The following is a 15,071-nucleotide window of genomic DNA, read 5'->3' on the forward strand; positions in this document are numbered from 1 at the left end:
GGTGTCGAAAGCGTTCCACAGGGATGCTGGCCCATGTTGACTCCGATGCTTCCCACAGTCGTGTCAAGTTGGCTGGATGTCCTCTGGGTGGTGGCCAATTCTCGATACACACAGGAGTATGACTACTGTTTGAGTGTGACAAACCAAGCATGGCACCCTCTGAATGGCGCGCGCGCGCACACACACACACACACACACACACACACACACACACACACACACACACACACACACACACACACACACACACACACACACACTCCATGTCTCAATTGTCTCAAGGCTTAAAAATCCTTCTTTAACCTGTCATCTCCCCTTCATCTACATTGATTGAAGTGGATTTAACAAGTGACATCAATAAGGGATCATATATTTCACCTGGATTCACCTTGTCAGTCTACGTCATGGAAAGAGCATGTTTGTACAGTGTGTGTGTGTGTGTGTGTGTGTGTGCGTGCGTGCGTGCGTGCGTGCGTGCAACATATTTGAGCTGTTCCCCAGTCAGCTAGCAGACCTGTCAGGGTGCTAGCTTCGTTTAAGAAAACTAACCCAGGACCATTGGCTCTTAGGCCAATATAGGACCTGTTGTGACCCAACATCACCCAGCAACAGTGTTTGGCAACTGGAAGTCTGATTAGTCGTGGTCTTCTTCCCAATCCCTCACCTTCCTCTCTCTGTCTCTATCCCCCAATTGGCTCTGCCAGTTCTGGTCTGGACTTTCACAGCGTTACAAAAAAGTTAACATTGTCAAAGTAAGGTCGCTCCTCATTCCTGCCAAGTAAAACACAGAGAGAGCACACACACGCACACACACACACACACACACAGCCGTCCAATGACAGTCTAGGCGTCGACCTCTGGGTTTCCCACAGATCCACCTTGCCCAGATTGGCAATATGCCTATGCTTACCTAGTCCTCGCGGTTCAACACAGTTGCCTAGGGGATGACTCGGGACTGGGCCCAACTTTCGCAAAGTTCAGGTTGTCATAAGACAACCTTATGTCAGTCGTGGCTGAGTGCCTTAGGATTAGGATGAGCGGGCAGGGACTTGTTCTAGCCTAGTGGTGTTGGGTTGGCGTCGCACTCAGCATGTGCTGCCCTTAGGCCTTTTAAAGTATAACACCCCCCCCCCCCCCCCCATCAGGTCAAACTACACTCACCACAAAAGGGCTTCAAAATGCACACACAGCAAACAGGACTGAAGAACACAACTAAAACACTGATACAGAGGGAGTTGCAGTATAAGCGAACCAATAGCCCATAGTACCAGCACGCACGCACGCACGCGCACACACACACACAGTAAAAGCTAAGAGAGCTTTTGGTATCATTTTCATCGCCTGGCCTCACCCTGTCTGAGCGGGAAAGGGAAAGAGAGAGGGAAAGGTCTCAATACCACAGAGAGAGTGTAGTGTCTCTCCTTGGCGAATTTACCTCAGACAAGGGCCCAATAGAATCTTACGGTTTTCTATGCAGCTACACATCAGACACAGTATCTAGGCCTGGGGTCAACGCTTTATTCATATTCCTTCTTCGGTTTCTGCTACAACAAACACACCTCTGTGCAAATTGACTGAGCGGTGATAACGGAGGGCAGCTAGCCGTAGCTTAGCCCAATGAGTCCGTGGTACCGTGGTGCCCCCACGTGATTCAGGACTTCTAACCTCTTAAAACACTGCGTGTTTGAGCTACAGACTCCCGTCCGTTTCATTCGCAAACCATTAGTCTGTGTGATTAACAGGGGGATGAGTTGGAGCGGCGTTGGCGAGACACGGGCGGATCCTGAAGGGGCCGAGTCCAAACGGTTTGAACTAGAAACTATTAAAAGCCACCTGTGAAAAGCTGAGGCTCTCAAGAACACGCATGTGTGACATGTGTCGCTCTACAGCGTACACTAGCGACACAAGAGTCGTTAGAATGTACGGGGTTCTTCGACAGATCATAGGGAATCCCAGGACTATAGCGTCTAAAATAATAAGCTCACCTAGCTGCCGTCACAAACTCCAAACAGTTGTCACCGACCAGATGGATATTCATTTCCCACTGAGCAAACTATTTCTGTACTTACAGCGTGCAGATCAATTCATTTTTAAGCTGTTTTTTTTTGTGGCTGTGAAGGAAAGGCTGCCCATCAGCCTCTGCTGTGGCACGCAGACTGGCCTGTTCTTTTCGTACCATCACTGGTGTCAGATGCCCTTAAGTGATGCCTCACTCACGAGGGAAAATACATGCAACGTCTCAATGTCCCAAAACGACAACAGGACTAATGAATAACCACGTTGTCTGCAGCAGAACCAAGTCAAAGCCACTAGACTGATATGCTATTTAATGAAGTGGCTGCACATGAGGGGGAGAGGAGAGCTGGCAGAGAAGGGCATGCGTGCCCATTTCCAGTCTTCCCAAATGAGACCATTCCCCTCTTCATCTCCTCCCTTGTTAACCCCAGCCCTGCTAGCTAGCCCCTAGTTGCCCATAGCTAACCCCTAGTTGCCCCTGGCTAACCCCAGCTATGCTAGCTAACCCCTAGTTGCCCCTGGCTAACCTCAGCTATGCTAGCTAACCCCTAGTTGCCCCTGGCTAACCCCAGCTATGCTAGCTAACCTCTAGTTGCCCCTGGCTAACCCCAGCTATGCTAGCTAACCCCTAGTTGCTCCTGGCTAACCCCAGCTATGCTAGCTAACCCCTAGTTGCTCCTGGCTAACCCCAGCTATGCTAGCTAGCCTCGAGTTGCTATGCGGACAAGTTAGCGCCTGTTCACCTTGGCTTGATATGGTTGGGTTGGCCTGTTTGGCCCTGTGTTCTCAGTCCTCTACTCAGCAAGCCTGAGAAGCCCAGCATCGACAGAAGCCAAGCACGCACATGTCTCCACACATCAGTGTTCTAACAGAGAGAGAGAGAGCGAGAAAGCAAGAGAGGAGGGAGAGAGGGGAGAACAAGCGCGATGAATAAAGAGGGTGACTGAGGGCCGTTTCAGGATAAACATGCTTCTGTTCTGAGCAGCCTTTAGAGCACAGTTTCCCTAAATGAACCAAACACTACAGACCAGGCAGGGCCTTCCCCCTGGACACTCACCAACTGCACGCATAGCATTTCCCCAGAGATTCCAAAGACAACGTTGAAGTGCGGGGCAAGAGGGAGCTGCCTCGTTCAAATAGAGAGCATTCTACTGAGAGCACGAACGGTCTATGTAGACCAAGTCAACAGTAGCGCTCCCTCTTAGACAGGCACAGACCTGTGTGTGTGTGTGTGTGTGTGTGTGTGTGTGTGTGTGTGTGTGTGTGTGTGTGTGTGTGTGTGTATGTGTGTGTGTATGTGTGTGAGTGTGTGTGTGTGTGTGTGTGTGTGTGTGTGTGGTGTTCCTGTGCGTCTTGAAGGTTGTAAATGCTCCTTTCTAGACAGGTCTTACGGTAAGCTGTGTTCTAGAGCCTCAGATCAATTCTAATATCTCCATAACTGACTTAAGACAGGGGTTTTCCCAGTGGGGTCCGCGGACAGATTTGAAATGAATATGGCAAGTAACAGATGAAACCTGTTCTGGACAAGAGATCTGTGGAATAAGTTGAAGGTGCAATGCACTGTATTAATATCAATCCTTTATGTTTTTAACTTTAGAGATGCACAACATTGGCCTGTGAGGCTCACAGGGATATTGGTATACACAGTACGCCCACAATAAATGTTGTTTTGAGCATAAATGCACTGTAATTTCAGCTTTAAAAACTGTAAAAATGTTCTCTGCCCCATGGTAAAATGTGTAGAATTGCAAGAAATTACAGTGCCTTCAGAGAGTATTCATACTGAATTCAAAATAGATTCAATTTATTTTTTTCCCTCCTCCAACTACACACAAAAACCCATAATGACAAAGTGCAAATGTTTTTAGAAATGGAATTGAAAATGCAACAAAGATATCAAATTGACATAATTATTCACACCCACGAGTGAACTCCCCAGTCCTTTCAAGCACACCCATAGCATGATGCAGTCACCACTATGTTTGAAAATATGGCAAGTCCCGTTGTACTCAGGAATGTATTGGATTTGCCCCAAACATAAAACACTTTGTATTCAGGACAAAAATTGCTTTGCCACATTTTTTGCTGTATTACTTTTGTGACAGGATGCATGTTTTGGAATAAAAATGATTCTGTACAGGCTTCCTTCTTTTCACTCTGTCATTTAGGTTAGTATTGTGGAGTGACTACAATGTGTATCCATCATCAGTTTTGTCCTATCACAGCCATTAAACTCTGTAACTGTTTTAACGTCACTATTGGCTTCATGCTGAAATCCCTGAGCGGTTTCCTTCCTCTCTGGCAACTGAGTTAGGAAGGACGCCTGTATTGAAATGTCTGCTTCTTTTGTTGTTGCCCTTCTTCGCAAGGCATTGGAAAAACTCCCTGGTCTGTGGTTGAATTTCACTGCTCAACTGAGGGACCCTACAGATAATTGCATGTGTGGGGGTACAGAGATGAAGTAGTCATTAAAACAATTGTGTTAAACACTATTATTGCAAACAGAGTGAGTCCATGCAACTTAAGCGCCTTGATAAGCTAATTATTACTCCTGAACTTACTTAGGCTTGCCATAACAAAGGGGTTCAAATACTTATTGACTCAAGACGTTTCAGCAAAATGTTCTCTCGGATGCCAAGACCCCTCTTGGGACTTTTAAAACCATTATTTCGCAGGGGCCGAGACTTGATTAGTCCGGGCCATGCACTGCAGAAACTGCTTGTACGCAATTTTTTTTCAATGGCACTCTAAAGTAGGAGTTGTGTTCTGATATTATTAGGGTGGTGCCTGATGAATTTGATATCACAAAAGGGGTCCCGATGCAAAAAAAGATTGGGAACCCCTGACTTAAGACATCGGACACCCCCATAGACAAGGGCCTGGTGAGTAGGAGCCATAGCATAGTAGAACAAGCCTAGTAAAGATTTTTTTTTTTTAAGAGGGTAAAAGGACATTGTGGAAACAGAGAGAGCGCGGTAGAAAGGTAGTCGACTCAAATCCGGGCAAAGCAATGTTCTGTTAGTCCCTGCTCCAGGCAGCCAGGAGAATGCAGCGACAGCGAGACCAACAAAATATCCTATGTATCAATTCCACCATAACGGAATTACGCCGAGACTAACGCTGAGTTGTATGGTGTTACATTTTGAAAGCAATGGGTTTGTTTGCCAGACATTTAAAAAATATATACAGTGCCTTGCGAAAGTATTCGGCCCCCTTGAACTTTGCGACCTTTTGCCACATTTCAGGCTTCAAACATAAAGATATAAAACTGTATTTTTTTGTGAAGAATCAACAACAAGTGGGACACAATCATGAAGTGGAACGACATTTATTGGATATTTCAAACTTTTTTAACAAATCAAAAACTGAAAAATTGGGCATGGCGAGGTACTGGCGAGGTACTGCTCTGATTCAGCCGTCGTGGGCAGCTGTACCCTTGAGTGCCATGCACACAGGGACCTTTGAAATATTTAAATATTTTTTTGTCAATTTGATTGGTGGATTCAAATAAAGTTTTTTTTAAAGTGTGTGTGTGTGTGTGTGTGTGTGTGTGTGTGTATGTGAGAGAGATGGGTTGAGATGAGGAAATGATCGCTAACAAGCAAATGACAGCTGCTATGAAATGTACCAGCACATGTATTTACAGCGTGAGTCAAAGGTAGAAAGGAGTAGCACTACTCAGACACACCCAAATAAAATAACACACACATATTGGTATAGGCCATTGCCTACTCATGGTTTATAAAGACACACAATGCAGACATCCACACACACACACTTGGCTGTGTTTGACTATGGCGTGACACACAGTAGGCCATCATTGTTTAATAAGAATTTGTTCTTAACCGACTTGCCTAGTTAAATAAAAATACAATAAATACTGCTCAGGCCAGGCAATACAGCCTAGGCTCATTACCGGTATAGGCTTAAGATGGCCTGTTTTAATAGTTGTCATGGCAGCCTTGTCCAATCCTTTGCATATACCATTTACGCTAGCTAGTCCATTTGTTGCCTTCGCTATTTAGCCAGAACTAGCCTAGCGTACTAGCCAAGTGCTAATGTTACGACTTCCGTTTGTATATAGTCTGCTATGTTCATTGCCCTTATGTTCTTGGTGTAACCCGTTAGCCTACGCTAACGCCTTGAGGCGTTCGGCATGCTTCCCAGGTGAAAATGTCCGGAAGAGTTTGTGCATATATTATGGTGCCATTTTGTGACATTTTTGTTCGTTTTGGACTTCGGTGAGGGTTCTGGCACACACACACGCACACATTTTATTTGGGAGGCAAACTTTAGTCGGTAGCCAAAGTCTACGACCCTTCGTCTGTGATTAGTCGACAGTAGGGATTCTTCAATAAAGTATTTGTCGTCACTGAGCAAGAGACGACTCGTTTTAATGCAATTTTGTTATTGAGAAATACTGCACCAAACCACTTAGTTAGATGTAAAATTGTGCGACTAAGGTCTCCTTGGCAAAAATGTCAAAAATAATGACAGATTTCTTGAGTTATAGTAGCTTAATTCTGGTATTTTGAGGAAGTGCATACTGGCTATGGTGTCTCAAAACAGACAAACAGTACTACCGCCACTTTTTTTCTAGTTTTTCAAGCGAATGTCTTTTAAGGGAGTATGCAAGCACACTCGTTCGGTTCGCCTAACCATTATGTATGCTTCCATTTCCTTGCTATTACATTAGCTGCTGCAATGTATAGGCTCAACTGCTATTCCCCTGTCATTAGCCTGCACGTGTTCATTGCTTAAACCATCGTTAGCTTAGCACTGTTACATATTCTTGTTTTCATCTTGTAGGTAACCACTTTTACTCATCCCCTCTTGCTAAATTGGTGTGTGTCTTAATTAAGTGTGTGCAATAAAGTGTGTTCGCTCATTACCACACCTTCAAACAGAGGGCGCCGGCCCCACTTTCGGAGACCACCACCAGTCGGCGGCACTCTTGTTCATCAACGGTCTCCCATGTTCGTCTGAGCAGGCTGACATGTAGCCTGTGTCCTATCCACCACCCGCACTCAAATACAGCCATCGTTAAGGTCATGCACTCTAAAGCCAACACCACTTTGCCTAGCAGTTGTAATCTCTCTCTACATCGTGTATTACCCATCCATCATTGAAAAGCAGGAGGGATTAAACATCTGTAGCGCCCGCCTGTTTCCGCCCAGCAGGAATAGACATGTTGGCGTTGCTGTGCAGCTCCCCTGTCATTTAACGTCCTATTGAACCCTCAGCAATGAGTTCACCTGGCTCCAAAAGGGGTACATTTGGTCATGTGACCAACACACACAAGGATGCAACACACCGAAACCCCAATCGTCTGCCAACGTTGTGAAGGTCTTGACAACAAGCTGTTGCACACTAGTAGTAGAAAGGGAAGGGAATAGGGGATACCTAGTCAGTTGCACAAATTGGCGCCCGGGAGCAGTTGTTGTTGGGGGTTATACTGCCTTGCTCAAGGGCAGAACAACAGATGTTTACCTTGTCGGCTCCTACACGCCAGGCTACCTGCTGCACCCAGATTGACACACACCAGGGCTCCAGGACAGGTAAGAACAATTGTTGGACAAGTAGAATAAATAAATAAATAGTCAGAAAGGAAATGTAAAAAATGAAAATATAATAACACAAAAATGTAAAATAGCAAGCAATACATATGATCATAATTGATCATAATAATAATAATATTTGATCATAATTGTGTCAAAGTGAGCAATCTCCACGCGTTAACGATGCTCCAAGGCCTGGGATATCTAAGACTATACCAGCTACAGTGCGCATATTTCTCCTGTTTGTAAAGTTGTACAAATTATTTAAAATCCAACCAGAAAACTTGCTTCTGTGCACTGAAATAAACTACCCACTGTCATTCTTGGTGAGTGTGGACATTTATAAGCGAAAGTGAATTTCTAAACATCAAAAGTTTAAATCAGGCTAGCGAATATCAAGTCTGTATCACCCAGAGGCATGACCTCTGCGTGATAGATTGTTTACTGTGTTGCTAGGCAACACAATGGCAGAGAGCGGGCCACTCTTAGAAATAGAATGAATAGAACGGGCTTGGAAGCTCTAACCCTGGCAATTTGACTGGTAAACTCATGGGTACACTCGTAACGGCTGACTGTGATGCAATCATTTCCATGGTATTTTCAAATGTTCCATCAACTGATGCTGGATTGCCATGGTACTGTACAATGCTCACTCAAATGAGGCCAACTGATGTGGCTCATGCCATGGAATGTATTTTTTGTAATGTCAGTCGAGTTAATTCAACAAATCACAGCACAGATTGAAGGGTACACTTCCTGCTTTTTACTTCCTGGCATGGGCACACTCAAAATGTCTGCCAGTCTACCAATTATTCCACCATTGACTTGAATGGAGACACCCTTTCTATTCATTCTATTTCTATGGGGCAACTGCTACAGTCAGCAGCACAGCAGGAGATTTTGCAATTTGAATGGTTAAACTGTGCCCATGGTAATTTGCTTGACCCAAAAAACATTACCAAAAATTCTATGATCGTCAAAGCCCTAGTGAAACATGAAAATGATGGCCTTACAAGATTATAAACAGGTCTTAGTTAGCTAGCTACTTTGCTTTGAAGTGCCTACCTTAAGCAATTTGATGATTAATTGAACGAGCTATACCCACCCTGCATCCCACTGCTGGCTTGCCTCTTAAATTAAGCAGGGTTGGTCCTGGTCGGTCCCTGGATGGGCGACCAGATGCTGCTGTAAGTGGTGTTGGAGGGCCAGTAGGATGCACTTTTTCCTCTGGTCTAAAATAAAACAACATCCCAGGGCAGTGATTGGGGACATTGCCCTGTGTAGGGTGCAGTCTTCCGGCTGGGACGTTAAATGGGTGTCCTGACTCTCTGTGGTCACTAAAGATCCCATGGTACTTATCGTAAGAGTAGGGGTGTCAAACCCGGTGTCCTGGCTAAATTCCCAATCTGGCCCTCATACCATCATGGCCACCTAATCGTCAAAGCTTCCAATTGGCTCATTCATCCCTGTAACTATTCCCTGGGCTGTTTGGGGTACGAACACTTTCTGAAGCCACTTTATGTTGACAGTATAAAGACTGTAGATGGTAATTGTCAAACACGACTGACGTTAAGCCTATATTTGTGTAATTAAAGTTTGGCTACATTTTCTGGCCCCTCAATCATTTCAGCATTTGTTTGGACAGGAGTCTGTACCCAGTATGTATAATCACCTACATTTTGACATTAATGCTTTTTTATGTACGTAAATTAAAAATGTATTTAAATATTATTGTTATTATTGTTGCTTCGCACGATGTATGGATGTCTCTACCTTCTTGCCCATTGTGCTGTTGTCAGTGCCCAATAATGTTTGTACCATGTTTTGTGCTGCTACCATGTTGTGCTGTTGCCATGTTGTGTTGCTGTCATGTGTTGCTGCCACGCTGTGCTGTCGTCATAGGTCTCTCTTTACGTAGTGTTGGGGCGTCTCCCTTGTCGTGATGTGTGTTTTGTCCTAGATTTGTAACCCTAGCTCCCGTCCCCGCAGGAGGCCTTTTGGCTTTTGGTAGGCCGTCATTGTAAATAAGAATTTGTTCTTAACTGACTTGCCTAGTTAATAAAAGGGTAAATAAAATACAAGAGGACAAGCATTAATGTTGAGGCCTGCATTAGCAACTCATCTCTATCCATCCTTTCCCTTCCTCCACCAGTCATGGTCCTGTCAACCTTCTCTTCATCATGTGATCCCTCCCCCGTCATGCGTTCCCTTTTCACCCTCCACCAGTCTCTCTGGGCACCTCCCTCCACCAGTCTCTCTGGGCACCTCCCTCCACCAGTCTCTCTGGGCACCTCCCTCCACCAGTCTCTCTGGGCACCTCCCTCCACCAGTCTCTCTGGGCACCTCCCTCCACCAGTCTCTCTGGGCACCTCCCTCCATCCCATCGTTCCCTGCATCATTAAGCTTTTCATCCCTGTATCATAACCCTAAGAGCAGCTCCCATAGCGCCCCCTCTCCTTCACTCCATCGCTCCTCCATCTGTCTGTGGGTCCTTCTCGCCTTCCTTCCTTCTCTCCCTTATCAGTTAGGGACATATTGCCCCATCGCCATCTATTCCTCTTTCCCTCCCTCTATCCATCAGTCCTGGTCCTATCGTCTTCTCTATGACACCCCCCCATTCATTGTGGCTGCGTCATTCTTCACCCTGCATCGTCTGTATTCAGAGTGATTACACGCTTCGTTACCTCATTCAAGACTCCACTCTCAGTAGTGACGCACTCTGGACAAGGGCAAAGATGCTTTGCATGCATTCAGGTCTTGCACACACACCAGCAGCAATAGCTCAGCATTCAACGCCATAGTACCCTCCAAGCCCATCATTAAGCTTGGGGCCCAGGGTCTGAACCACACACTGTGCAACTGGGTCCTGGACTTCCTGACGGGCCTCACCCAGTTGGTGAAGGTAGGAAACAACACCTCCACTTCACTGATCCTCAACACAGGGGACCCACAAGGGTGCGTGCTCAGCCCCCTCCTGTACGCTCTGTTCACCCATGACTGCGTGGCCACGCACACCTCCAACTCAATCATCAAGTTTGCAGACAATACAACAGTAGTAGGCCTGATTACCAACAATGACAAAACAGCCTACAGGGAGGAGGTGAGGGCCCTGGGAGGGTGGTGCCAGGAAAATATCCTCTTACTCAGCGTTAACAAAACAAAAGAGCTGATTGCGGACTTCATGAAACAGCAGAGAGAGCGAGCAAATTGCAGTGAGAGAGAAGCATAGGGGGTGAGAGAGATATACATATTTTTCCAATAAAAAAAATACACGAGTCATCACCACCACATCAACAAGACGACGAATGTCAGATAAAAACCAAGTAGTCGAAGCCGGTGCCTGGTTCATATTTTGGCAGGGATTCCAATGGGGCGGTGACTGCCTTGTTGTTGTTATCTCTCAGCCAGAATGTCAAGCGGAGGCGAACCACCCAAACAGCAGGCCTCCACCCCTTCCTCTGCCCTCACACTGACTGAGTGACTGGGCTAGGGCGGCACACCTTTCAGTGGGGACTCCTGCCTTGACACTGCCGGGGCAGACAAAGGAAGTGTTCTGACCCTGTGCTGTGTTCTAGATCCTGCCTGGGAAATGACATCAGTGGTGGCCCAGGAACACAAGACAGGCAGACAGTCAGACAAGCCGTGTGTCTGTAGGAAGACGGAGCACTGATCTCTTCATAACCGCACTCACAAATAACAGACGGATGGACAGACGAGCTCTTTCAAATGTACTTCAGAATGAAGCTGCGACAGATTAAAATAATACCAGAAAAAACAGGAGGGTTAACATTATAAAAAACACACAGCAAGTGACTGGCAGTTAGGCTAAGAGTTCAATGAGAGGTCGATAATCCACGCAAACTGATGCACTCCTTGAGTGAGCTCACAAAAACAGGCTAATGCGTTTGTCTGATAATCACGTGCATATATTCTGAGTTTATCACGCCATTGCAAAGTTGTCAATTACATTTTCATGACTCTCCTCTCTTTGCGGGCAAATATGAATCAGACTCTGCACTTGTCTGATTCACCAGGGTTTGCATTGTAAATATTGTGTGACTTAGTCAGGAAACAAAATCTGTAGTCAAGAAACAAATAAGGCCAATGGATCGTTCGACCTCAAAAAGCACAAGAAAGAGGATTGAACACCAGCCATTTCAAATTTTTCTGAAATAATTTGTTGTTAGAAAAATAAGATTATCATTCCATGGAATCCTCACACCCTATGCCAATCCCACATCAACAACGAGTATATAGTATCAGTTCTCTATGTTTGACAAGTAGTATGGAACTGTGGCTTGGAGTACTGTTTCTTCATCCTATGTAATGTATTCTCAATGAACTTGGTGATGTTTTTTCCCCCTGTTCAGAGAAATTAGTATATGGCTAGGTTTCCAACCAATTGGAGACAGATTTTCATGCATAAAACTATATGCACACTTTCCCACTAGAAATGTGTTTCCATCAAATGTACTTGTTGCGGATAAAAGGCTGTGCGTGATGACGTAGTGCACATAAATACAAGTTAAATGGGTTTCCATGAAATGGGTTAACTCTACTGATGGTTCTCACAAAAACAAACATTTATATAGTAAGTGTGGCCACTCACGTATTGGCACATGCACTCTAGCCAACTAAGTGCAGATACACATATAGCCTACATCAGGTGTCTCCAACCCTGTTCCTGAAGAGCCATCCTGTAGGTTTTCGCAAGCCCAGTTGAAACTAACCTAAGTCAGTTTATCAACCAGCTAATTATTAGAATCAGATGTGCTAGATTAGGGTTGGAGTGAAAACCTACAGGACGCTAGATCTCCAGGAACAGGGTTGGATGATGAGATTATTATGGACAAAAGAGTGAGATTTTTATTTGTAAAACTGCAACCCAGCATCGATGATCATGTCACCAGAATAAGACCCTCGAAATGTACTGGAAAAGAGCATCAAACAGATCACCCACACAAAGTGTTTGTATAGGTAGAACGAATTATGCATGAAATGTCAAACGCCTATATGCCCAAATATCCGACCTATCACAAATATCCCACCTTGGAAAGTTTACAGGGGGGGGGATCTGTTTCCGTCAGGCCTGTCATAATTTTTTTTTTTTATCCAACATTACTTTACTCTTTTTTTTATCCAACATTACTTTACTCGCATTAAAAGGTTGAATGGAAACTTCGTTATTGAAGTTGTTATGTCCCATCCTCCCTACCCCTACAGATGATACATGAGCATTGGACCTGTCAAAAAACCAAGCCATAAACTCATTATCAAACAAGCTACAAGATATGCAAGTCCCCTCTTCAGAGCTAGAACTCTAAAAGGCGGAAGTGGCACCCAGAAAATAAAGTGACAGGTCAGCGTCGCCTTCGCAACGAGGTGTCAATTCCCACGATGACGTCGCCACACACCTGGCTTGCCTTTAGTTACAGCGCAATTGACCGAAACAAACGGCACCGTCGTGATAAACCTCTCGAATGTAATTTGCTCAACCAAAATATGTTACATTGTAGCTACGACGTGTACTTTAGACTCGTACCTAAAACGGTAACAAAATCCGCACAAGTCACCGTGCCTGTGTTGCCGCCAGCTAACCCTATAGGCTACCGCTAACTTGTTACCTAACTAGCCAATTTACAGCGAAGACGAAGTCAACGTAGCAAGCAAAAAAAACAACCTAGCTGGCTAAATAGTTCGCTTGCTTCCCTTGTTGAAATCTGATCGAGACGTTGGCCAAACAATGCACCTTGCGAGGGAAATGACGTTACACCGAACACCGCTAGTCCGGTAAATCTAGCTACCTGGAAACTAGATATCTAACTAGTTATAGCTAGCTAACGTGAGTGTAGCCTGCGTGACGGGCTTCTGTAGAAATACATTTTCACGACCTAATTCTTCCTGGCCACTTGCTGTGCAACGTCAGGCCCACACTGCACCGGATGCTCAAAATAGCGTCTCGCCGGTTAATGTTACCGCGTTGGGCAAAAAAATTAGAACATGCCATGATGATATCTACAGTAACGTTACTTCGGTAGCTAGACATCCAGGGGAAAGGGGAGTCATTACCACCTAATAGTATTATGTATCGTGCATTTTCTGATTAGTAAAAGAGCTAAACATCGTTTTTTGTAGCTGTCAAATATTACCGGCCACAAAAGAGATTAGTAACTGGTACTGTAACGTTATGTGCTGTCAACGGGAAAGAGGTGGCTGTACTCACCCCATTAACCAATCCATGATGTTTGTAACTAGGGTAGGGATAAATCCGCCAAGGCTGCTGGAGGCGACCCCCTACTTTATCCGGGCACCCCTCGCTTCCCTGCCTGTCCCCGACTCTTCGTGGATCGGTTTCTCCCTGTGCCTAATTCGGTGGTCAAATGTTAAACACGTATCGCTGGTGTCCTTGTTTTGAACCTGAGCCTAGATAACTACAAGAACATGAACAGCTAGCTGCCTAGTCGGAGCCCCGGTGCTGCGCTGGGTGAGAGGAGCGCAGCATTGAGTGACTTTGAGCTCGGAGAAGAGCGGGCAAAAGTCTCGGTCCAATTTCCAGTCAGCGAGGTATCCTGCTGGGGCTTCGCTTTACGTCCGCTGGCGTGTCGAATGTCCTTCGCAGACTGCAGGACCGAAAGAATCGAGTCTTGCGATGCCACTAGTCTTGCTAGCAACACTCTGTCATGAATCCTTGTACTGTATTAGCTCTGGAGCTCAAACCGCTAGCAATCTTCAGCTGCTGCGAACGAAATCCGGAAGTAAACACAGATCCAACCATAGAGATAGATAGAGGACTCTAGTGCCCAAAAGCAGTTTTAGTTTTTTTTTAACTAGGCAGGTCAGTTAATAATAAATGATTATTTACAACGAATGAGCAGAGCAATTCAGGAACTTCACACTTTTGAAGTAATGTTAGTCAGCTGGGTGGGAATTCCAATGGGTTACGGAAGGATCACATAACTGCATCCACATCATCAGGAGGGATCAGCCAATGAATTATACTTGTGAGTAAACATTCCATAACGCCAAATGGCAGTAAATTGTCAACCTTGGCTTTATGCCTGTTCAATCAGCACACTCCGGGTGGCAGTTTGCACCTTTCGGTTTGTTTACCAACCATAGAAGTAGTAGAAGAAGAAAATTGACTTCTTCAAAATGTAGAGAGACTCAATGGCGCTGCCCATGCTCTCACAGATGCCATAGTGGGACAGATACAATGTTGTGTCCTCTAACTATCTCTATGGGTCCAACCGAGCCCCTTCCTCGTGCGTCTGCGTGGTGTTACGTCACACGCAGAGATTTGGAAATCAATGGGCTATAGAGTTCTAAGAAGACCCATTTTCCTTCAACTTGCTTCCATCGACTTAGATAGAAGACGCATCTTTGTATCTGTCCCATTATGGAGGCTGTGAGACGACGAGCAGCGCCATATGTTTAGAGACAGAAGAGGAAGCGAGACATCCCACTCACAAATGTTTCTGTTTCAATGGAAGTCTATGA

At 45.3% G+C, this 15,071-nt stretch overlaps 1 protein-coding gene across 1 annotated transcript in view; it reads right to left on the minus strand.

Annotated features, from left to right (window-relative positions):
• Positions 1-14,344, minus strand: part of LOC110492538 (MOB kinase activator 2) — an 88,816-nt gene extending 74,472 nt beyond the window's left edge. Inside the window, exon 1 of the mRNA XM_021566957.3 lies at positions 13,798-14,344. Coding sequence (XP_021422632.1) covers positions 13,798-13,814 — 17 coding nt within the window. The 5' untranslated portion in view covers positions 13,815-14,344. The remainder of the gene's footprint in view (positions 1-13,797) is intronic.
• Positions 14,345-15,071: the final 727 nt, after the last annotated feature.

This window comes from Oncorhynchus mykiss, chromosome 2 (genome assembly GCF_057628025.1).
Source record: "Oncorhynchus mykiss isolate SJ-2025 chromosome 2, ASM5762802v1, whole genome shotgun sequence".
Lineage (NCBI taxonomy): Eukaryota > Metazoa > Chordata > Actinopteri > Salmoniformes > Salmonidae > Oncorhynchus > Oncorhynchus mykiss.